The following is a 20,980-nucleotide window of genomic DNA, read 5'->3' as shown; positions in this document are numbered from 1 at the left end:
AAGAAGAGGCGTCCACGAAGGGTGTAGAAGAATGAGGGGGTGGGACTCGGTGAGAAGACATGTCTGCGAGGGAAGTGGCCTTTCTAAAAACTCAGAAGCGAGGAGGGTGTAGAGAATTTGGGTTGGGGAGTGATGGCGGATGAAGCGGGGAGGGGGTGGCATTCGATGGCAATAACAGAAACGAGGACAAATGTATGATCTAGATTCCTAAGAAGCATGGAGTTGCGGGGTCTTGGAGTCTTTGGCGGCACAGGGTTTGCTTCGCTAGTGCTCTTGGGCCCCCTTTTCTCTCGTGGCTCTGCTTTAAGGAGTGTGTCCACTGGAGGGCAGGCCTGCGTTGAAGAGCAGAATTACTGCGCTCACACTTTGGTGACGCCTCCGCTTTGCCTGACAGAGCAGCCTTTTCCAAAATGGTCCTTGGAACCCTCAGGGTTTATTCACTTCAGAGGGTGAGGGAAGCAGAAAGAGCTGGTCTTCAGCTGCCCGCACCCCACTCCCTCTTCAGTCGGGGCTGTTTGTGTGTTGGGACTCCGCTGGGGAAAACGGGTCCCACTGCTAAAAGGAACCTGGAAAACAGGCCTGAGGCAGCAGTCTGGGGACTCCGTAGCCCTCCACAGGTGACCTTCCAGGTCCGCCCCTTGGCTGCCCCTGGCCTGTGCCGTCCGGGCCCTGGCCGTGAGCTTCTGCCTCTGACGAGGCTGCCCCTCAGGGGCTGCTGCCTCCTCCTCCGCCACCCTGTCTCTGCACGTGAACGTGGGGTCACAGCCGCGTGCGTGCTCGTGCTGGGGGATGTCCCTGCTGTGCCTGGCTCGAGCGCTGCTTTACAAAAAGCAGTCAGTAAACAGTCATAAACACGGATACTCAAACCTTCCAGAAGTGATTTTCAGATCACAGGCCGTTGCAGGTATTTCTCTCAGGATCACCCAGACACCGGGGAGTGGCTGACCAACCATGCTTGCCGAGAAGGTCCCCCTCCCCAGGCTGTCCCTTAAGGAAGGGGGAGCCCGGGGCAGGGGGTGGGGGGCGGGCGGAGCACGGGTGGGGGAGACGGCAGCCTGGGGACCAGGAAGGCTTCAGTGGGGGCGGGGGCAGGCTCGAGTGACGCCGGGTCTCTGTGCAGGCGCTGCGGGTGATGGGGAAGATGATGCGGGAGTGCTGGTACGCCAACGGCGCGGCCCGCCTGACCGCGCTGCGCATCAAGAAGACCCTCTCCCAGCTCAGCGTGCAGGAGGACGTGAAGATCTAGCTGCCCCTCCCCACACGCTGCTGGGCAGCGGGACCTACAGCCGAGCTGCCGTGTTGAGCGTCCGATGGAGGCCTACCTCTCGTTTCTGCCCAGCCCTCTGTGGCCAGGAGCCTGGCCCGCAAGAGGGACAGAGCCCGGGAGACTCGCTCACTCCCACATTGGGTTTGAGACACAGACACCTTTTATATTTACCTCCTAGTGGCACAGAGCCTCTGAGAGCAAACGGTGTGGAGAACTCAGTGCCACAGCCTGGACCGGCTGTAGTGGGAAGTTCTGCAAAGCCCAGCGCACCTGGCGAGAAGCCTGGCATGGTGACGGGCGGCCTGGGAGGGCCCGGGAGGAGCGAGCGTGGCCCCTGCTGAGCGGCACCGAGGGCTTTCCTCTGGGACCAACCCCAGCGCAGCGAGGCAGCCCGGGGAACCAGAAGGATGGCCCCTCTCGGCAGCGCCGGGCCTCGTGCTCCCCTCCGCCCCGTCGGGACACCTGGAGGGACTGCCAGTGCCCGTCTGTCCAGCCGTGTATGCATGTGCCGAGGTGCGTCCCCTGTTGTGCCTGGTCTGTGCCGCGCCCTTACACGTGTGTGTGCGCGTGCGCGTGTGTGCGTGTGTGTGTGTGCGCGCGCACGTGTGTCTGTAGGTGCGCACTTACCTGCTCGAGCTTTCCGTGCATGTGCAGGTCAGGCGTGTGGTCGTCACGCCGGCTCTGCGCGCTGGGGCCTCTGTTCAGTAGTGAGCAGCGTCTGGTTTCCCTGGTGCCCCTTCCGGAGGTCTCCCTCCCCTCCCTTCCAGAAGCCCCCCTCCACGGTGGGTCTCCCTGCCCTGTGTCGCCTGGCCCTCCTTCTCCATTTCAGACTGTGGAACCAAAGCTGGCCCGGTTGTCTTGGCAGGCAAGGCTCTTGGGTCCAGACGTAAGGGAGGCGGGGTGGGATGGGCAGGGAGAGAATCTCGGTGGCAGTCTGGGTGTTGTGGTCAGCGGCCACCGTGGGAAATGAGCCAGCCTAAGGGCAGTGTCCTCGGCAGCGTCGAGGAAGGGCCGAGGAATCTGAAGCCCAGATCTTGGGACTCAGATCGGAATGTCACATCTGTCTTTCATATCCCACATTCTGGAAACAGCAGTGTATATTTTTGGTGGTAGTGGATTTAGGGTGGGGAAGGGAAGGGGGGGCAAGGAGTGGGGAGGGAGTCTGGGGCGGGAGGGAGGCATCTGCATGGGTCTTTTACTGGATTATCTGATCACGGTGGAGGGAAGATGTGAGACTTGCATCCACTTCAGGGGCTTTACTAAAGGGAACAGCCCGAGCTGAACCTGTTGTTTAACCTGAGTGTAGTATTTAACGACGTCTGGAAGCACGGTTGTGGGTGGTGATTCCGTCAGCATATCTTAGGTATATATTAACTTTGAAGCCATAACTTAACTGGAGTGGTTTGGTTTTCTTTTCTTTCTTTTTTTTTTTTTTTTTTAATTTAATTGGGAGGGTCTGGATTTTAACTTTTTTTAAATATTGTTAAGTTTTTATAAAAGGAAAACCATCTCTATGTGATGATTACCTCTCAATCTATTTGTTTTTAAGGAAATCCCTATAAAAACAACCACACAAAAAATGCTTCAATCAAACGCACACAGCTCAATCACACTGGAAATGTCTGTCCTTGTACCTGAGCCTGCTCCCCCCACCCAGCAGCAAGAGTTCCTCTGCCCTGGGGGTTGGTCTCGCTTGCGTTCTGCCCCCCCTCCCAGTTCCACAAGTGGGTTTTGCACTGGGGCCCTGGCCTTCCGTGTGTTGTCCAGCAGGTTGCAGCTTCTCCTGCAGGCATTCACGCTACAGACATCGCTGAGTGCCTGCTGGATGCCAAGCAGTGCGCCGGGCGCTGGGAAATACAGCTGTGAACAAGACAGGCTTGGGTCCTACTCTTGGAGCGCCGACCACGGGACCCATTCAAGTTAGTGGGTGACTGTTTTGAAACCAGAAGTTTTCGTAGTTGCTTCTGAGCCTTTTGAGCCTGGAGTGATTGCTCTTATATAAGACCACTAAGGAGTGAGGATGCCCACCTGTCCCCCACCAAAGAGGCCGGTGGTGGGCAGTGAGACCCCCCCCCAGTCGCTGCGTTCATCCGGAGCCCCCTTCCTGCCCCCAGGGGAGGCACAGACTGTGTGCAGCCTCAGAGCATCCCTGCCTCCAGCCCAGCGATTCTCTGCCAAAGCTTGTGGAGGAGGGGAGAGCCCTCCCCCCACTTCCATTGGTCTCCCCCGTGCCCTGGCCTTCCTATTTATTTTCCTGCTGTATCGCTTCTTTCCTTGCGTTAAAGGAGATCTTCCCCTAACCCTCTGAGCCAATTTACTGGCTCCTGACTAATTTCCCTCGAATACCAATTGTGTCATTAGGGGGACCTTCTTCCCCACCCCTGCCGATGCCCCATCTGTCCGCCCTGCGGCAGAACTTAGCGGTTTAGAGGAGATGACGGAACTCAGACTCCTCTCCCCCCCCGCCGCAGCCAGCCTCTGGGATCTGCCAACACTCCTTGACCCAGGGACTCCCAAGCCACTAGCCCACTCCTCCGGTGGCCCTGCTGTCCTCACCACACACTCCTCCTTCTCCACCTCTGGGGAAGACTGAGCAGTTTTGGGGGGAAGCTCCCAATCCCACCGCCACCACTCTTAACCCGAGAGTTAGGAGTGAGAGAGTTGGGAAGAAACTAAAGCTGTGGTTTTGGCCCCCGAGGCTAACCCCGATCCATAGGGCTACCTGCACCTCTGGATTCTGGATTCACAGACCAAGTCCAAGCCCGTTCTTAGGTCGCCGTCAAGGCCCCCGAACGGCATTCTCGGTACTTCTGTTTGTTTTTGTACATTTTATTAGAATGGACTGTAAGATAGCCACTTAGACACTTTACCTCTTCAGTATGCAAATGTAAATAAGTTGTAATATAGGAAATCTTTTGTTTTAATATAAGAATGAGCCTGTCCAGTTTCTGCTGTACATTATTAAAGTTTTATTCACAGAGCTTTTCTGGTGCCATCTGTTTTACATCTGTGGACTGGCTGCCCAGCCTTTATCAGAGGAGCTGGGCAGGTGCTTCAGGTAGCGTCCCTCCCGCCACTGGCTGGGGTACGACGTTAACAGCAGCTGCAGCAGGTCATGTCAGAAGAGGACCCTGTCGGAACATCCGGGGTCTTCCTGAGGCTGTTGCCCTGTGTTTCATAGAAGGAGGGCCTGGCGTGTGAGAGGGAGCGGAGGACGAACTCAGCACCTTTTCTTGGGCTTTGCCTGTATTTGTCTTTGTCTTTTAGCATTTTTCTCTTTATATAAAAGAGGGTCTTGATCCTGGTAAGTCACAAACCACCCAGTCTCGAAGGCAGCCTGGGCCCTCCTCAGTTTTAGCTTTCCCCCTCCTGACTTGGAGTATAAATGTGAATTTGGGGTTGGCTAAGCGACTTTGAGATGGGAGTCTTCAGTGGTGACTCCGGGGTTTTCAGTGTGCGGGTGGCTGTGAGGAACAGCCCTAACCCAACATCTCCAGGCTGAGGAACCAAGAGAGCAAGTCCTAGAATCATAGACTCTCAAGTTTAGATGGGACTCCAGAGGTCCAGCACCCATCAGGCATTTGACCTCCCCCACAGCATCCCTGCCGAGTGGCGGGGGCCTCTTGCTGTAACACTCAGGACCACAACCTTCACCTGCCGGCCATCTGCTCAGTGAACAGCCCTTCCTTACCTAGAACTGGGAAACCTCCCTGCAACTTCTCTCCAGGATGGTTCAGAGCACTTATTCTGTCTTCCATGTAAGGTCCCTTAACATATTTGAAGGCAGCTGTTACGTTACTATGAATGTGGCAAAGCTTAGGGTTTTTTCAGTTAATATTAGCAGATACTTATTAAAAAGTTACTGTGTGGGACTTCCCTGGCGGTCCGGTGGTTAAGACTCCGCGCTTTCACTGCAGGGGGCATGGGTTTGATCCCTGGTTGGGGAACTAAGATTCCGCATGCTGTGCGGCGGCAAAAAAAAAAAAAAGTTATTCTGTGCTACGCAGTGTGCCAGAATTGGCTTTACGTACGTGAACTGCTTTCATCCTCAAAACAATGTATGAGATTGGATTAGGAAACTGAGGGTTAGGGAAAACAAATAAATTGCCCACATAGCTCACAAGGGTGGAGAAGACCTTGGGTCCAGGGTGTCTGGCCAGAGACTGCAGCCCCTCAGCCTCTGCACATCCTGCCTCCATGGCGCCATGCCCTTCCCCCACGCCGGCTGCTCTCCGAGAACCTGGCTCAAGCCTGGGGCCACGGAGAGCACATGACATTCCACCCAGGCATTCACTGGCAGCACAGACTAGAAGGAGAATCCCAGACTCTGCTTGACACCTTCAGGTCACATCCCAGGACTGCATCTTATGTTTGGGTTGAGTAAAATCCAGCCCCCTTCCTCTTTCCTGTATATGAGAAGTTGGTATTTTGAACTCAAGTGCAGGACCTTATACGCCTTACAGGTTTACCCTGTGAAATTTTACCACAGAACCTGTCCATGGCTGCAGCCTGGCAATATTTTAGAATTCTGCTTGTTGCCCAGAGTTTTCCATTTGTCCTCCCATCTGAGACTGTTGGGCCGGAGAAAATCAAGTAACTTACCTCTAGAAGTTGGCTCGAAGTTTGGCATATATCCTAGTAACCCAGAGTGGCTGCTAATTAAACTGTCCTCGCACCCTGGCCCTAATTCTTTTTGGACAAAGATAACAGCAGAATCCCAGGTACCTTGTTGAAGTGGCAGGTATTCCTGTGGCTGCTGCGTCTCTGATCTGTCTGTCGGAAGGAAAGGTGAAGTGGTTTGTAGTGGATCTCAGCCTAGTTCAAAAGCCAATCAATGATCAGTCGTCTTGCCAAGCACGGACCTAAAGTTCACTAGGCTGTGGATTGCAGGTTCACCCTTACCGTTTTGAAAATCAGAAAGGCAGCAATTCTGGGACCTCTTCACGTGCCCTTGAAGGTTACTAACGTTTCACCTTTGTAAGGCCCACGACCCAGGAGACCTGCGTTCATTTAATGGTGTATCACTAGGGGTTTTGTTTCACACGTTTTAAATTTCTGTCCCCACCCCCTACCCCCGGCCATGTCTTCTGATCTATAGGCTGGAGAACATGCTTGCTAAATACAACCCAAACAAAATGAGGGGTAGAGTAGTAAAGTTCAAGAGACATGCAGGAACATGTGAGGGCTGCATAATGAAGGGGAGGGAGAGGGAGGGAGAGCTGTAGATCAAGACAGGAATGGTTTCTTAGGGTTCACCAGAGAAATGAAAACTAATAGGGTTGGATAGATTAGATAGATGATAGATCGATCGATCGATAGATAGATATTTAAAGGAATTGACTCACACAACTGTGGGGCTGTTAAGTCTGAAAGCTACAGGGCAGGCTGACAGGCTAGAGACCCAGGGAAGAATTGATGTTGCAGTCTTGAGTCTGAAGGCAGTCTGGAGGCAAACTTTCTTCTTCCTTAGGGGACCTCAGTCTTTTAAGCCCTTCAACTGATTGGATGAGGCCCGTCCACACCGTGGAGGGTAACCTAACCTACTTTACTCCAAGTCTACTGATTTAAACGTTGATCACATCTCAATCAGACCTTCACAGGAACATCCAGACTGGTCTGACCAAACCCCTGGCGTCACACCCTGAAAAGTGTTAGGCATCCCATGGCCAGACAGGGTGGGATTTAAGGAATAAGGCAGACGGCTCTGGATCCACCTGGGAATGCTCCTTGGAGGCCAAGGATGGAGGATAATGGGATAGGAAGGTTTAAGGAACGATAGGATGGACTGGGCTCTAAATACATTCTTATTAAATAACAAGCACGAGTTCAGCAACCTTAGTGTGTAAAACAGTAGGCAGAATACAAGGACGAACAAGCTGTGGCCACTGCCCTTCGAGACCGAGAGGATTTGTACAGAGAATCGAGAGTAGAGCAGGTTTTAGCAAGTCCCATTACAGAGCCGTGTGTAATGCGTCGTGGAAGCTCAGGTGAGGTGCCTAGGGAAAGCCAGCCCTTCAGGGGCTCCCTGCCTGGTGGAATGGACTAGTTAATAGGTAATTACAATGGACTGAGGTAAGTGCTATGATGGGGTAGACACACAATCCTCTGGAAACACAGAACAGACAGGAAGATGGCGTCAAGAGAGGTGACATCTATTTAGGGATAGGCACTGGCCTGCTGACTGGGGAGGAGGGAGATTTGGTCAAAAAGAGTGTGTCGGGACTTCCCTGGTGGCACGGTGGTTAAGAATCCACCTGCCAATGCAGGGGACACAGGGTCGAGCCCTGGTCCTGGAAGATCCCACAGGCCGCGGGTCAGATAAGCCCGTGCGCCACAACTACTGAGCCTGCGCTCTAGGGCCTGTGTGCCACAACTACTGAAGCCCGCGCACCTAGAGCCCGTGCTCCCCAATAAGAGAAGCCACTGCAATGAGAAGCCCACGCACCGCAATGAAGAGTAGCCCCCGCTCGCCGCAACTAGAGAAAGCCCGCGCACAGCAACGAAGACCCAACGCAGCCAGAAATTAATTATTTTTTTAAAGTGCGTTGCTCAAGAACAACAGGTTCAGTATGGCTAGAGCAAGAGAGCCAGGGGCGCACACAGGAGATCTCTTAGAGCCATGCTGTGCTAAGCCGTCAAGACTGTATCCCGAGAGCCACCAGTGCCATCGCTTCCCCTGTGACCACTGCCTCAGACTGCTGATCTCAGTAGTTTTTCCTCCTGGGTCTCGACCTGGTCTCCAAATTCTTCTCAACAGCTCGCTTATGTGGAGTTGTCCCATGAATGAACACCTCTTTTTTCATTCCTGCTCTAGGAATGACAGGCCATTGATGGGTTTTGAGCAGGGGAGTGATGCGATCTTACCTGTACTGGGGGGGAGAACACAGTGCTGACTTGAGAAGGTAATTGCCGAGGTGGTAGAGCAGGAACAGCTGGAGGACGGGGAGAGACGGTGGAAAGGACGCAGAGTTTGGGGGCGCGATCAGATGTGGACAGTGAGGAGAAGCCGACTTCAGTGTGGAGTCCACGGGAGGATCTCAGCCTTGTGTACAATGCTGTCCCTGGGGAGAAGGAACCAGGGCTGGACCACCAGAGCAGCTGTGTTTGCCAAGAGAGACGAGATCTGGGGAGTCTGGGGCCCTAAAAGCTGTCGTTTTCTGTCCTAGCCGTCTGTACCTGTCTGAAATGAGGTGGGGTACGATAATACATGCCCTCTGTCCTAGAAGTGGTTTGTGGATACTGTAAGGAAAACTAGAGAGATGACCCTTTCTCCCTCCTGCCAGTCTAACCTGTTCAAGCCCGAGATACCTTGCCATCCCACCTAGGAGGCAAGATGGTCCCTGGCCTCTGGCTGGGACTAGACTCAGAAGCTACAGTATCCAAAACAAATAAACGGCCAGATCCGCCTGGCTCCGGCTCTCAGTCCCCCTAGAATTAGCTCTTTGGGCTGTGATGGATCCACCTCCCCCTCGCCCCTGCTGCTGAGCTCCCCTGGACCCCAGTGCCACACACAGACACGAGCCCGTGGAAACAGTTGGGCAATATGAACCATTAAGGAAAACAACCGCTCCCTGCCCAGTCAGCTGCCTACCAGCTGCCCAGGCCTCCCTCAGCACCCGAGAGCCAGGGCCCAGCCCCTCATTCCTGCCCACACAGCCGGCTCCGTCCCAGGCCCTCACCCTCCCACCTTCCACTCAGAAGCAGTGGCAGTACCCAGAGAGGAGCCCCGGCGGACCGGTGAGCCCCCCAGTCCTGGGATGAAATGACTGTGCGAGAGCCCTGACATTAACTCAGATGCCAGAGGAGCCTGGGCTTCTGGAGCTCTTGCCTTGAGTGCCCCGACCTCCTGATGGGAGCCTAGAGCTGGAGCAGGTGGGCGAGGACGGGACTCAGGGGACCGTTGACTGTTAGGTACCTGGGCAAGGGCTTGTCCCAAAGAGAAGGGATCTCACCTAGGCCTTGTCCATTAGCCAAGCCCCCGCTCTCTGTGCCCCTACCACAGGCCAAGCCCTGCCTACCCTGAGAGCCAGGGGCCAGGACAGCTGGATCCAAAGGAAGCAAAGCCTGGAGAGTTCACTCTGAAAGCCCGGGACACGCTCAGGAATAAGGTACAGATTGAGTGCAGATGTCTGCGGGAGCCAGAGCCATGGGGCTTTTGCAAAGAGGCTTCCGGGGGTAGGAGAACAGAGGGGGAGGTGTCCTAATATGAGGCCCCAGGTGGCGTGCAGCATGCTTCCCTCCCCCCCTACCCCCCACCCCCCGCCACCACCAGCCTTAAGAGAGCTGCAGAAGATGGGATGAGGAGAGCAGATGCTAGACCAGAGACTCGGGCTCAGGAGGAAGTCGTGGAGGGTCGGAAAAAGCAAAGCTTTAGGCCTGGTGTACTGTCTGACGTGTGCAGGAAGCCCACCAGCTGTCTGCCCTCTCACCGAGCAGTGTCACCTGCGGCTGGGTGACAAACACACAACTTCCTAACAGGTGTGAAACTCCAGAACGCAGTGACCGAAGCGGGGCTTGGGGTCTCAGCTGAACACAGACCATCTCAGGCCAGAGAGGAGCTCTGGGGACCTGGCTGGGATTCCAGGAGGGGGGCTAGCACCAGCCAGACAGCCCTTCGGAGTCTGATTTGAAGATTTTCCGAGACTCATGGCCACCAGAGGGCACCACCACCCCACAGTGTGGCATCCTGGGCTCTCCATCACCTCCCTGGAGAAACTGGGAAGATTGGGAGGAGGAAGCAGGCGCGGGTCTCTGAGCTCTCAGCGGGAGCTACCAGCAGCTGAGTTAAATAGTCTCCAGAGTCAGGAGACCTGGGCTCTAGTGGCTTCTAGTGCCTCTTCTGCCACCATCTTTCCCTCCCTGGTGGGCTTCAGTTCGCCTCCTCCGTTGAATAAGGACTTGGACCACTTGGTGTCCTTTCCGGCCCACGGGGCCCTTCCCGGCTCTGAAGTTCTAGGGTTTGAGGAAATCATGCAATGAACGTGACAGAAATTGCATCTCCTGGGCCCACCTTTACTCTGGGGTTCTCTAGGGTGCCCTGCCTGGCAGGAGGCGGAAACTGGTGTAAGCTTCACTTCTCTGGTGCTGTTCTCTGACTTGGAGGTCGGGAGGCAGGCTGGCCTGGATACTGATGGGCAGTCTCTGTCTGTCTCCACGTCAGTCTGAAGGAGGAATGTCTCAACAGGGCTGGCAGACACAGGTGCTGTGACACCCGTGGTGTCTGCTCCTCCAGGTTTCAGGCGAGGAGCTGTCCCTTAGGTAAGCCTCTGGGATAGGTGGGGTGGCGGTACGGAAGAGCTTACAAGATGCCCTTTTGAGGGTCCCTGCATGAGTAAGCACAGAGTGAGGAGGATAGAAACCATTGCCTCTGCTGCCTTTGCCTGCCTCCCCATCCCCACCCCCGCTGCAGATGCCGTCTGTCAGGAGCAGGCAGCAGACGGTCCAGGGGTCCATCTGTGCTAATGCTTCACAATAGAGTCCCGTGTTTCCCCACCAACGCCCCCTCGGCCCCTCAGCTGATGGCCACTTGGTGATGCCAAGGGGGAAGGTGGGAGGAGGGAGAGGAAGGCACTAAGGGAGCTAGCACTTGGTTCGTGGCAGTCCCCAATCCACCCCCTGCCCCCCACCCAACGAGCATCCTGCCATCTGGACTTGTGTAATCACTGCAGGGTGAAGAAGCACCCCCCACACACACCTCCTGTAGGGGCTGGGGCCCCAGGGGCCTGGGGGTGGGGAAGACACAGACGGAGTCAAGGAGACTAGGAAGCAAGAAGACGGAGACAGACCCATGGACTGAGAGAGACAGGAGACAGAAAGCCTTTCCTGGTCTCCCCAGGCTGCTGGGCCACTAGCCCCTCTGTACTCCGCAGGCCACACATCTAACACAGCACCAGTGCGTGTATCACTCCCTACCTGACCAAGAGCCTCTGTAACCTGGCCCGGAGCAGGGCTTCAACACAGGGTGAATGAAGAACAGCGGAAGACAGCATCACACGGTGGTTAGATTGCAAGCTCTGCAACCAGGCTGCCCAGGTACGAATCAGCTCTGCCACTGAGGGACCTAAAGCAAGTTACTTAACCTCTCTGGGCCTCAGTTTCCTCCTCTGTAAGGGATGATAATGGTATCTGTTTTCATAGAGTTGTTATAAAGACCAAATGAATTCATTCATGGATGTAGAAGATGTAAAAGATTACACAGAACAGTGTGCACAGCACAATAAATGTCAGCTGGAAAGGCATAACGGATTTGGGAACACTGGAGGAGGGGACAATGTGGACATTCCTGGCTTCTGTTCAGTGGCAGACGTCGGGATGTGGAGCCCCCGGCTTGTGATGCTGACGCCCTGCGGTGGCTGGCCACTCTTTAGATGCCAGACCTGGCCTTCCACTTCCTCCTCTCACTTCTTATTCGGGTACCACTGACGACAGCTGGGCCATTCCCACCTCTCCCATGGCCTGGCAGCCACCAGCAACACAGCCGGGGGTGGGGGGAAGATGCTCCCCAAAAAAGGTCAGATAATGGCTGAGCACCATCCCCCAGCCCTGAGCACCCACTCAGCGCGGTCACATCCCCTGCCATGAGTCAGCCCCCATAGTAAGGATGTATCGGCTGGGAAAAGGATACCTGAGCTCCAACATCAGGAGGTGAGGAAAGGTTTATCCAGGAGGAACAACTCCTGACCTTCTGAGGGGACAGGCCAGAATTAAGTCCACTACTTTTTGGGTTACCCCCTCTTCCCTTTCCCCATGACATGGGAAGGAGAGGCAGCCTCTTTGAACTCTTCTGGGACAGCTGGGTAAGGGGGAAATCCTGGACCCTTTCACTCCCTAGCAGCTTCTGCACAGTTAGTTCAGGGCCATCTCTTCCCTCCCATCAGGGACCTCACCCCTCCCCCTGCCTCCCTCTCCTTTCCTAAAGTCTCCTGCAGCCTCTTGGGTCTCCTAGAATCTTACTCTGGGCGGCCTCCAAACCTCCTCCTAAGGACTCCTACGGTCGCTCCACGGCCAGACTGCTTGAATCTCCAAAGATATCCATCCCTAAATTTTCAAATCTCGTGCACAAGCCCCTTCACAGGCTCCCCGTCCCTCAGGTATCACGGAGACCTATGCTCCGCCCCCCGATGCCCTGGACCCCCCTCCCCTCTGAGGCTAGCTTTTCCCCCTATTGAGCACTCCGGTCCCCAAGAGTTTCCCCAGCCTGGCATGCCTCGGGAGCTGTGGGCGGGGCTCCGGGACAGCTGGGCCCCCCCGCCCCGGGGGGGGGGGCGGAGCCGGCCGTGCGGGGGGCGAGGCCCCGCGAGGCCGCTCCCCGCCCGCCCCGATCCCCGAGCCTATAAAGGGAGGCGACACACCACCCTCCCGGCTGGCATCCCCGAGTCGCCGCCTGCCCCGCCGCGCGGAGCGAGCGCCGCCTCCGAGGGGCGCCGGAGCCATGACCCTCCGCCGACTCAGGAAGCTGCAGCAGAAAGAGGAGGCGGCGGCCACCCCAGACCCCGCTGCCCCGGCCCCCGACTCGGAAGCTGCTCCAGCCCCTCCGACCTCGACCCCGGCCTCGGGCCCCCCTGCCGCAGCCGCCTGCCCTGGGACCCCCGGGGACGAGCTGTACGCGGCGCTGGAGGACTATCACCCGGCCGAGCTGTATCGCGCGCTCGCCGTGTCCGGGGGTACCCTGCCCCGCCGAAAGGTGCGTATCCCCCCCAACTCCCGCGGCCCCCCGCCCGGCTCTCGGTACCCTCCGGGGTCCCTTCCTCAGGACCCGCGCAACCCGCAGCAGCCCCCATTCGCGCCTGCCGACCCCCACAGCAGTCTCCTGGGGTCCCCGAGTTCCCCCATTCCTCCCCAGCCCGCTGATCCCCCACGGACACGTTCAGATCCTGCTGGGTCCCCTCGATCCTCTGCTCAGAAGGAGCAATCCCCCATACCCGCGACCCCGGCTCCACGCCGCCCCCGACCTGGCGGCTGGCTCTCCACTCCCCATGCGCCCCCGCCCCGTCTCGCTGCTCTCCTTCCTGCCGCCTCCCCAGGTCCCCTTCCCCTCGCCCTAGCTGGTCTTCGGCCACCCCCGAGCCCCGCCTCCCCGCGTCCAGACGTCTCGAGGTCCCCAGGACGCCTCGCCCGGGCTTCTCCCGTGGGAGCGGGGAGGCCTCGGGCTGGGGTCCCGCCGCTCGCCCAGTCAAGTTGAGAGTCTGCGGGTTCCAGGTGGGGAGGGCGGCGGACGCGCCGCGTGCCTTCTAGCGGGGGAAGTGCGTGCGGCGCCGCCGACCCTTCCGAGGGGACGCCCGGATTCCTGGACTCGGGGCCTGCCGCCTTGCCCTGCGTCTGAGGTGCGGGGCTCGAGGCCACCGGTCCCTGGAAGTCAGCCGCGACCGGACGCGGTGGGAGGGGTCGCAGGGCGCCTGCGGGGCAGGAAGGATGCGGGCCGCGCCCGCCCTTTGAGTCTCCCCCTGCGCAGGGCTCTTCCTCTGGCCTGAGGGGGACCCGAGCACTCAGAAAGGGGAACTCAAGACCCAGGTTAAGGAGAGGGGGCTGGTGGCCTTTCCCAGCTCAGCTCCCCTCCTCTCCCCCTGGCCCCTGGCTCCCCCCAACACAATGAACAGCTTGTTGAGAATTTGCATTTTATGAAAATCGGGTGGAAAGACAAAGGGGTCTCTCTCTGCGGCCCAGTCCTTCCTCCCTGGCCCATTTGGGAACTGTCCCCACCCCTGAGGCCAATCTTTGGTTCTGGAGAAGGAGGGCTTCCTTCTCTTCCTGGCCTTGGGGCAGCCTGGGGGGAGGGTTAACAAGGGCACCGACCAGGAAGGCCCTGGGCTGTTTGGGGCACACAGGACAAGGGCTGGTCTGGCACTGGGCTTCTTCCAAGGATCAATAATTTAGGGAGGGAGAGAGACTGCTTTAGTTTCTCAAGGACCCAAAAGAGGTAGGGACCCTCAGCTCTGTCATCCGCCATGTCAAAAAAAAAAAAAAAACCTCCCAATGTCTCTCCTTAAGTATAGTGAGACTTATGGACAAGTTTGAGATCCAAGGTTTTGTTTTTTTGTTCGTTTTTGTCCCAGAAAGCAACAAAATATATGGCAATGTTGAGAGACCCAGGTGGAGCTGGGCACAGTTGGCCACCTGCAGCTGGAATCCATAGTTGGTCCCTGAAACAGTCTACTTTGAGGGAGGAGGCTGGGCCCCTCTGTCCTCTGCCTTTCCATGTTCAGGCTGAGAGTCCAGCCCTCCAGACCTGGGCCTCTGACCCCGGCTCCCCCGAGCCACTCTGTGTGAATGAGAACTGAGGAGAGACCTGACCGGCCCAGGGGCCTCTGGAGTGTTTTCACAGGCAAGCCCAGGGGCCCCCTGCCCTTCCTTGAATAACAGCTGGGAAGAGCCCCTGCTTCAGCTTGTGGGGTCTAGGGGGCCTGAGCCGCCGCAGACGTGCACCCTGGGGGTGGAGACTGTTCTATCTAGAGTAATGAAACCCCCTACCCTCCAGGTTGGGAACCAGCACAGGGCTTAGAGGTTCATGCATCTGGAACCCGGGAGACTGTTGTGCCCCCACAGTCCTCCGGCTGTGGGGATAGAGCTTAGGGAGAAAGCTGTGGAATGGTGCTGGTGGCGGCACTCTGCAGATAGCTACGCCGGCACCAGAGTAAGTGTGGAGCTGGGGCCGGACACACAGGCAACAGGAAGTGGGGTGCTGGGTCTAGGGCCAGAGCCCAGGTGAGAAACCCCCAAAGGAGGGCTCTCACCATCTGCTCCCGGGCAGCTCCCTCTCACCTGCTCCTTCCTGACTCTCCTTCCCACCCAGGGCTCGGGACTGCGCTGGAAGAACCTCAGCCAGAGTCCCGAACAGCAGCGGTGAGTCACCATTACCGCAGCCCCTGCCCTGGTCCAAAAGGGTGAGGCGCTGGGTTGGGGGCAGCACGACACAGCATCTCAGCCCAGCCAGGGGGGAGTCACTCTCCCACCCTCTCAGCACAGCACCCTTGCTAGGAATGAGGGGCAGGTGGAGGTGTGGGCTGTGTGAAGGGGGTGGCAGAGGAAGGAGATAGGGACTTTTGAGTCATCAGGTGCTCCTCAGCCCACCCCCAGTCCCTGCCAGTTACCCCTCCCCGGAGAGATCTGGATCTGGGAGGAGGGAAGCAGGAAGTCTTCGGGGCTACCCTGAGCCCTCCCAGCCCAGCAAACTCCGAGGGCCCAAACCATGGCCAGGCTACGCCCAGCTGCTCCAGTCTGTCTGCCCCTGCACCCCAAATCTCAGTCCTCTGCTGGTCCTGTCCTGTGGTGGCCTCTTAGGAAGGGTCTGAGGTGAGGGCAGAAGTAGGTGCTGACTCAGGCCCCACTCTGCCCAGGTCCCATCCTGATTTGGGCGTGGCTTCTTCCAAACTGGATCGGCAGACTGTGGCCCGCTGGCCAGACTGGCCTTGAGCCAAGAGTTGTTTTTATATTTCGAAAGGGTCGTACAAGTAAAAACAAAGAACAGTATAGGACGGAGGCTGTCAAATAATTTAGGGCTCGAAAAGAAAGGCTAAAATATTTACTGTCTGACCCTTTGCAGAAAAAGTTTGCCAACCCTTCCAGAAAACCAGAGAGCACTGGAGTAGACACAGAAGTCACCCTGCTTCCCGCCCCAATACGTGTAGAGGGGGAAAGCCCTGCGTTCAAAGTAGGGAGGAGCTCAGGCTGGGGCGGGGAGTTGCCGCTCAGCATTTGGGGGGTATGTGGGTCAGGTTGGGCACTGAGAGGCCTGGGTCTCCAGGGCCTTTCTGAGGCCCTGAGGCTTGAAGGGGCCTTTGCAGGCTGCTTTAACTCTGCCTCTGGCTGGGCGGGAAGGAAGGGGGTGTGGGGGTGGGCAGAGGAAACTCTGGGCTCCCCCAGCAGACGAGAATCTGGAGCTACTCCAGACCATTGTGTCCAGTGGGCAGGCCTGCAGTGCGGGAAGGGGCGGCCTCGAGGCTCCCCTCCCCCCAGCCCTCACATCTGGTGGGCTGGCCTCACCGCAGCTGGGAGGAGCAGCTGTGGTCTGGGCTCAGCCTCGTGACTGGCCTCTGGGGGTGGGGCCAGCCCTCTCCCCAGGGCTCTGCAGCGGACGGTGCTCCAGGCTGTGGCCGAATTTGGGGCCTCAGCTAAATCAGTAAGTAGTATTCTGGGGCTCACTAGAAAGCTGGGAGTGTGGCTGAAAAACTCAGCAAGTCCACCGGTTCTGGGGGTCAGCTGTCCCCGTGCCTCCCCCACCAGGGGCTGGGTTGAGCTGTGTGGCTCAATGAAGCTGATTTCAGCTGCGAATGGGAAAAGGACATTCCGACAACCTGTGATGAATGTGACTTGCCACTGGAGACAGGGAACCCTGCCTGGATGTACCAGAGCAGACTCCCAGCTTTAGCGGGGGGCCATGCTTTGGGACTGGCAAGCTCCTTTTAATCCTGACAGTCTTGATGAGATGGCCCCTGTGTCTCCTGCAGGAAAGTGCTGACTTTGGAGAAGGAGGAGAACCAGACCTTCGGCTTTGAGATCCAGGTGGGAGAAGCTGAGTGCAGAGGGAGGGACGGCTTGGGAGGCTGGTCAGAGAGCTGGATGGATCTCGCCCCACCGCTGGGCTGAGGGTCCCCTTGTTTATTACAGACTTATGGCCTTCACCACCGGGAGGAGCAGCGCGTGGAGATGGTGACCTTTGTCTGCCGGGTTCATGAGTCCAGCCCTGCCCAGCTGGCTGGGCTCACACCAGGTGAGGCGTGAACCCGGGACACAGGGCTCTGGGAAGAGGGGTATGACCTTACTCCCAAGCAGAGGGGGTAAGAAATCTCTTCTGAAAACAATTTCCCTTCCTCCTCCTATTTTGAGAAGGCCAGAAAGAAGCACGGATTGGACTTAGGCAAATTTGCCATTTACTGTGTGATGCTGAGCAGTGCCATCTGCAAATTGGGGGCAATACCATGTCCTCACGTCAGCGTGGTGAGGGAATCCCCTGGGCACAGAGCCAGGGCCTGGTAAATGGCAGGTGTTGGTGCCGCTGTTTTTCCTCCCCGTGGCGATCTGGCAGTCCAGCGTGGGCAGGAGGTGGGGTGGAACCACTCCATTAGATCTGCTTGATATCGAGAATCAGGGTCTGTCTTGCTCCCAACCTGGCCCCAAACTGGGGTACCTGTGATACTTCCTCTAACAAGGAAATGGTGCCACTGGTAGGAGACCCTTCGAATTGGCCAAATCTAGAGGCCCAAGTCCCAGGAAGGGACAGCCAACCGACCCCCACCCAGTCCTGTCACCATTTCCTTCCCTAAGCCCTTACCTCCCTGCCTATTTACCAGCAGCCCCTGGTAGCTAAGTGGTATATTTGCAAAGTAGTTTCACATCCACCCTCCCTCCTAATCGCCATGGTAGCCTCCGCAGGGGTCCACACCCCCTTTTCCAGATGGGAAATGGGCCCTCGGAGATGGTGCCTTGCTCTGCCTGAGGTCAGGGGGCTCTGCAGTGGCCCAGGGTATCAGAGCTGAGGCTTCTCATGCCTGGGGCTGGTGTTAGTTCCCAGCTCGGTGCTTCTCACCCTGCCCCCTTCCTGTCTCGGCTGGGTGTCATGACAGCCTGTGGGCTGGACCAAAATAACCAGCTCTGGGGGCAGCCCAGGCTTGCCAGGAGGGCTCAGCCTTTGAGGACAGAGCTTCCTGAGAGTGAGGTGAGAATGTGGGTGTCTGAGGGCCTTGGCCCCTCTGCTGGGGTGCCGGGCCTGGACACGATCTCCCCAGAACCATGACTGGGGGTAGGGAGTTCAGGAGAATTTTGTGGGGTCATTACCCCTACCCTTTCTGGCGAAGGTGGCTGGAATTCTTCCACATGCCCCGTGGAGCAGATTCTGATCCCCTCTCTGCCTGGCAGGGGACACCATCGCTAGTGTCAACGGCCTGAACGTGGAAGGCATCCGGCATCGGGAAATTGTTGACATCATTAAGGCGTCTGGCAACGTTCTCAGGTACGTCCAAGTGCTGCGGTCCCTGAGGGATTCCTGAGCTCAGCTTCTCTCAGTGTTTCCCCACCCTGTGGGCCCACTTAACCTTTGATTCCCCAACCTCCTCAGACTGGAAACTCTGTATGGGACATCAATTCGGAAGGCGGAACTGGAGGCTCGTCTGCAGTACCTGAAGGTAAAGCAGCCCAGATAACGTCCAGTCGCCACCCTCCTCTTCCCAAGCCCCTGCCCCTACCGGCCGCACTCTTTTTTAGGGGTCGTTTATCTGCTTGAACCTCCTTTTATTTTATTTTATTTATTTATTTTTTTGGCTGCGTTGGGTCTTCGTTGCTGCGTGCGGCCTTTCTCTAGTTGCAGCGAGCGGGGGCTACTCTTCATTGCTGTGCGCGGGCTTCTCATCGCGTTGGCTTCTCGTTGCGGGGCACGGGCTCTAGGCGTGCAGGCTTCAGTAGTTGTGGCACGCGGGCTCAGTAGTTGTGGCTCGCAGGCTCTAGAGCACAGGCTTAGTAGTTGTGGCACACGGGCTTAGCTGCTTGGCGGCATGTGGGATCTTCACGGACCAGGGCTGGAATCCGCATCCCCTGCACTGGCAGGCGGATTGTTAACCACTGCGCCACCAGGGAAGTCCTGAACCTCCTTTTAACCTTAAGGTTTCTTCTGTGTACTCCCTGATCCCTCAGTCTGTACCCACCTCCTGCTAGTTTCTTGCTAGCTCCTGACAGTGAGGCGGGGCGTGTCTCTTACAGCAAACCCTGTATGAGAAGTGGGGAGAATACAGGTCCCTAATGGTGCAGGAGCAGCGGCTGGTGCACGGTGAGTAGATTAGGGGTGTGTGAAGGGCCACTTGCACCCCTACTGATACCCCCATTCCTGCTTCCCCCGCAGAACTAGTGGGTTACTTCCCCCTCCAAAGTGAAGAAAGGTTTGTTGAGCTACTACTTTGGGTGCAATGCTGCCCCAGGCTGATGCACACACATTTTTAGTTTATTCTCACAGTTGTTCCCTGAAGGAAAGTACGAGATAGCACCATCTCCATTTTACAGATGGGAACAGGAGGGCTCCACGAGTTTGTTTCAGACCCCTTCCGTGGCTCTTGTGTCATAAGTGACCCTCCTAAGCATCTGAGTGTATAATTCCTGTTTTACAGACAAGAGAAGTGAGGTTCAAGGTTGTGACTTGCCCAAGGGCCACACAGATGGTCAACAGGAAGGAGCTGAGGTCTCCTACCCGTGCCCTCTGACGGCCCTCCCTCGTGTCTTCTGCCCCGGCAGGCCTCGTGGTGAAGGACCCGAGCATCTATGACACGCTGGAGTCCGTGCGCTCCAGCCTGTACGGTGCGGGCCTGCTCCCGGGCTCACTGCCCTTCGGGCCTCTGCTGGCCGCCCCCGGGGGCTCCCGCGGCGGCGCGCGGCGGGCCGGGGGCGACGCGGACGACGCCGTCTACCACACGTGCTTCTTCGGGGGCGCTGAACCGCCTGAGCCCCCGCCGCCCCCGCCCCCCGCGCGCGCGCCCGGCCTGGGCCCCGCCGACGCTCCGACCCCAGGGCCCCGGGCGGTGCTGAGCCGCAGCGCCAGCGTGCGGTGCGCGGGCCCCGGGGGCGGCGGCGGCGGCGGCGGCGGCGGCGGCGGCGTGGGCGCGCCGAGCGCTCTCTGGACTGAGGCCCGCGAGCAGGCCCTGTGCGGCCCCGGCCTGCGCAAAACCAAGTACCGCAGCTTCCGCCGGCGGCTGCTCAAGTTCATCCCCGGACTCAACCGCTCCCTGGAGGAGGAGGAGAGCCAGCTGTAGGGGCGGGGGCGGGCGGGGGAAGGTATTTATTTATTTATTCTTTCCAGCCAGTGCAAAAAGGGGGCGGGGGCGGGCGCCTGGCCGCGGAGACTCCGGGAGCCCAAGGCGGCGGGAGAGGGTCCTCGCCAGCCCCAGCTGGCCTGCCTTCCTGGCTTGTGCAGAGTGGTGAATGAACCCGAGCCCCAGGCCCCTTTACTCCTCCCCAGAACCACAGTGGGAGGTGGGCACGGAGAGCTAGGCGAGCTCGGGGTTGGGAGAGGTTCCGGGGCCAAAGATGGGGCGTGCCATCCTACATCTGGGTCAGTAGTGCCTTGTGGGGTGTCCAAGAAAACCCCTTCTCCGGGTGAGAGGACCCTGCCCCACGAAGCCCTCTCCTCAGCTTTACTTGCTCCCCACCCTTGGCCTTGGGGAGAAATGGCCTATGCCCAGTCGCTTCCCCATCCCCCCACAGACATAGTTCCAGTTAACCAGCGCTGGTCCCTCTCCCTCCCAGCCTTGACCCCTAAGGGCTTGGCCCCTCCCAGGAGCCTGTAACTAAGTGGGGTCTTGCCTGGCAGGGGTCCTGGGTCCTCTGCCCCTTGGGGGACAGGAATGGGCCTGTCTTGGGGGGATGGGGGCAGCACAGACTGTTCCACCGTTTTGCATATTGTTGCTTCTGAACCACAGACTGTATAAAATTGACGGTTTTTTGCATCTGTGTCAGTGTGGTGACTGCCCGAGGGGGAGCGTTGGGCTCGGGCAAGCTCTGACTCCACCACCCCGACCCCCAGCATGCGCGCGCACGCACAGACACACACACACACACACACACACACACACACAATATTTTACATCTAATTTACTCGGAGCTTGCAGCCAGGGAAACAGACTGGGAGAGTTTAACTTACATGTATGGGCCTGAACTAGAGGCCCCACACCCCTTCAGAACTTGGGTCTCGTGTTTAATGTATCTAGAACTTCCCTCCCCAAATACCACAACTGGTGG

The 20,980-nt window shown here is 57.7% G+C and overlaps 2 protein-coding genes and 1 long non-coding RNA gene across 21 annotated transcripts in view; 2 read left to right on the top strand and 1 right to left on the bottom strand.

The window, feature by feature from the left end:
- ACVR1B (activin A receptor type 1B) overlaps positions 1–12,779 on the top strand; it is a 43,104-nt gene extending 30,325 nt beyond the window's left edge. For 8 of the 12 annotated variants that reach the window (XM_073788641.1, XM_073788644.1, XM_073788642.1 and 5 more), the window contains one exon: positions 1,121–4,248. In XM_073788641.1, the coding sequence (XP_073644742.1) occupies positions 1,121–1,608 (488 nt within the window). In that variant the 3' untranslated portion in view covers positions 1,609–4,248. Of the gene's footprint in view, positions 1–1,120; positions 4,249–9,269; positions 9,376–11,136 lie in introns of those variants that run through there. The other 4 variants (XR_012324395.1, XM_019947186.3, XM_019947180.3 and 1 more) reach the window with 2 other exon arrangements.
- Positions 2,670–11,314, bottom strand: LOC117314253 (uncharacterized). 3 transcript variants are annotated; one of them, XR_012324396.1, is made up of 6 exons: positions 11,180–11,314; positions 10,278–10,590; positions 8,132–8,328; positions 6,170–6,267; positions 5,993–6,082; positions 2,670–4,457 (listed from the first exon to the last, which is right to left on the bottom strand). It is a non-coding gene; the product is annotated as an uncharacterized lncRNA (long non-coding RNA). The 3 variants fall into 3 exon arrangements; XR_012324397.1 differs by having other exon boundaries at positions 2,670–4,435; XR_012324398.1 differs by lacking the exon at positions 6,170–6,267.
- On the top strand, positions 12,697–20,690 carry TAMALIN (trafficking regulator and scaffold protein tamalin). Of its 6 annotated transcripts, none has more exons than XM_033866695.2 (10): positions 12,868–12,950; positions 15,057–15,106; positions 15,807–15,914; positions 16,313–16,382; positions 16,711–16,765; positions 16,871–16,973; positions 18,119–18,212; positions 18,318–18,384; positions 18,956–19,022; positions 19,481–20,690. In XM_033866695.2, exons 6-10 carry the CDS (start codon positions 16,910–16,912, stop codon positions 19,993–19,995), a joined length of 807 nt encoding a protein of 268 aa, XP_033722586.1. In that variant the 5' UTR covers positions 12,868–12,950; positions 15,057–15,106; positions 15,807–15,914; positions 16,313–16,382; positions 16,711–16,765; positions 16,871–16,909; the 3' UTR covers positions 19,996–20,690. The 6 variants fall into 6 exon arrangements, with proteins under 6 accessions (XP_033722585.1, XP_073644751.1, XP_033722586.1 ...); XM_073788651.1 differs by lacking the exon at positions 12,868–12,950 and adding an exon at positions 12,959–14,588; XM_073788650.1 differs by adding an exon at positions 14,320–14,588 and having other exon boundaries at positions 12,814–12,950; positions 15,807–16,765.
- Positions 20,691–20,980: the final 290 nt, after the last annotated feature.

The sequence above is a fragment of the Tursiops truncatus genome, chromosome 11 (genome assembly GCF_011762595.2).
Source record: "Tursiops truncatus isolate mTurTru1 chromosome 11, mTurTru1.mat.Y, whole genome shotgun sequence".
Classification (NCBI taxonomy): domain Eukaryota; kingdom Metazoa; phylum Chordata; class Mammalia; order Artiodactyla; family Delphinidae; genus Tursiops; species Tursiops truncatus.
The sequence above is the reverse complement of the archived record's forward strand: the minus strand, read 5'-3'. Positions and strand labels throughout refer to the sequence as shown.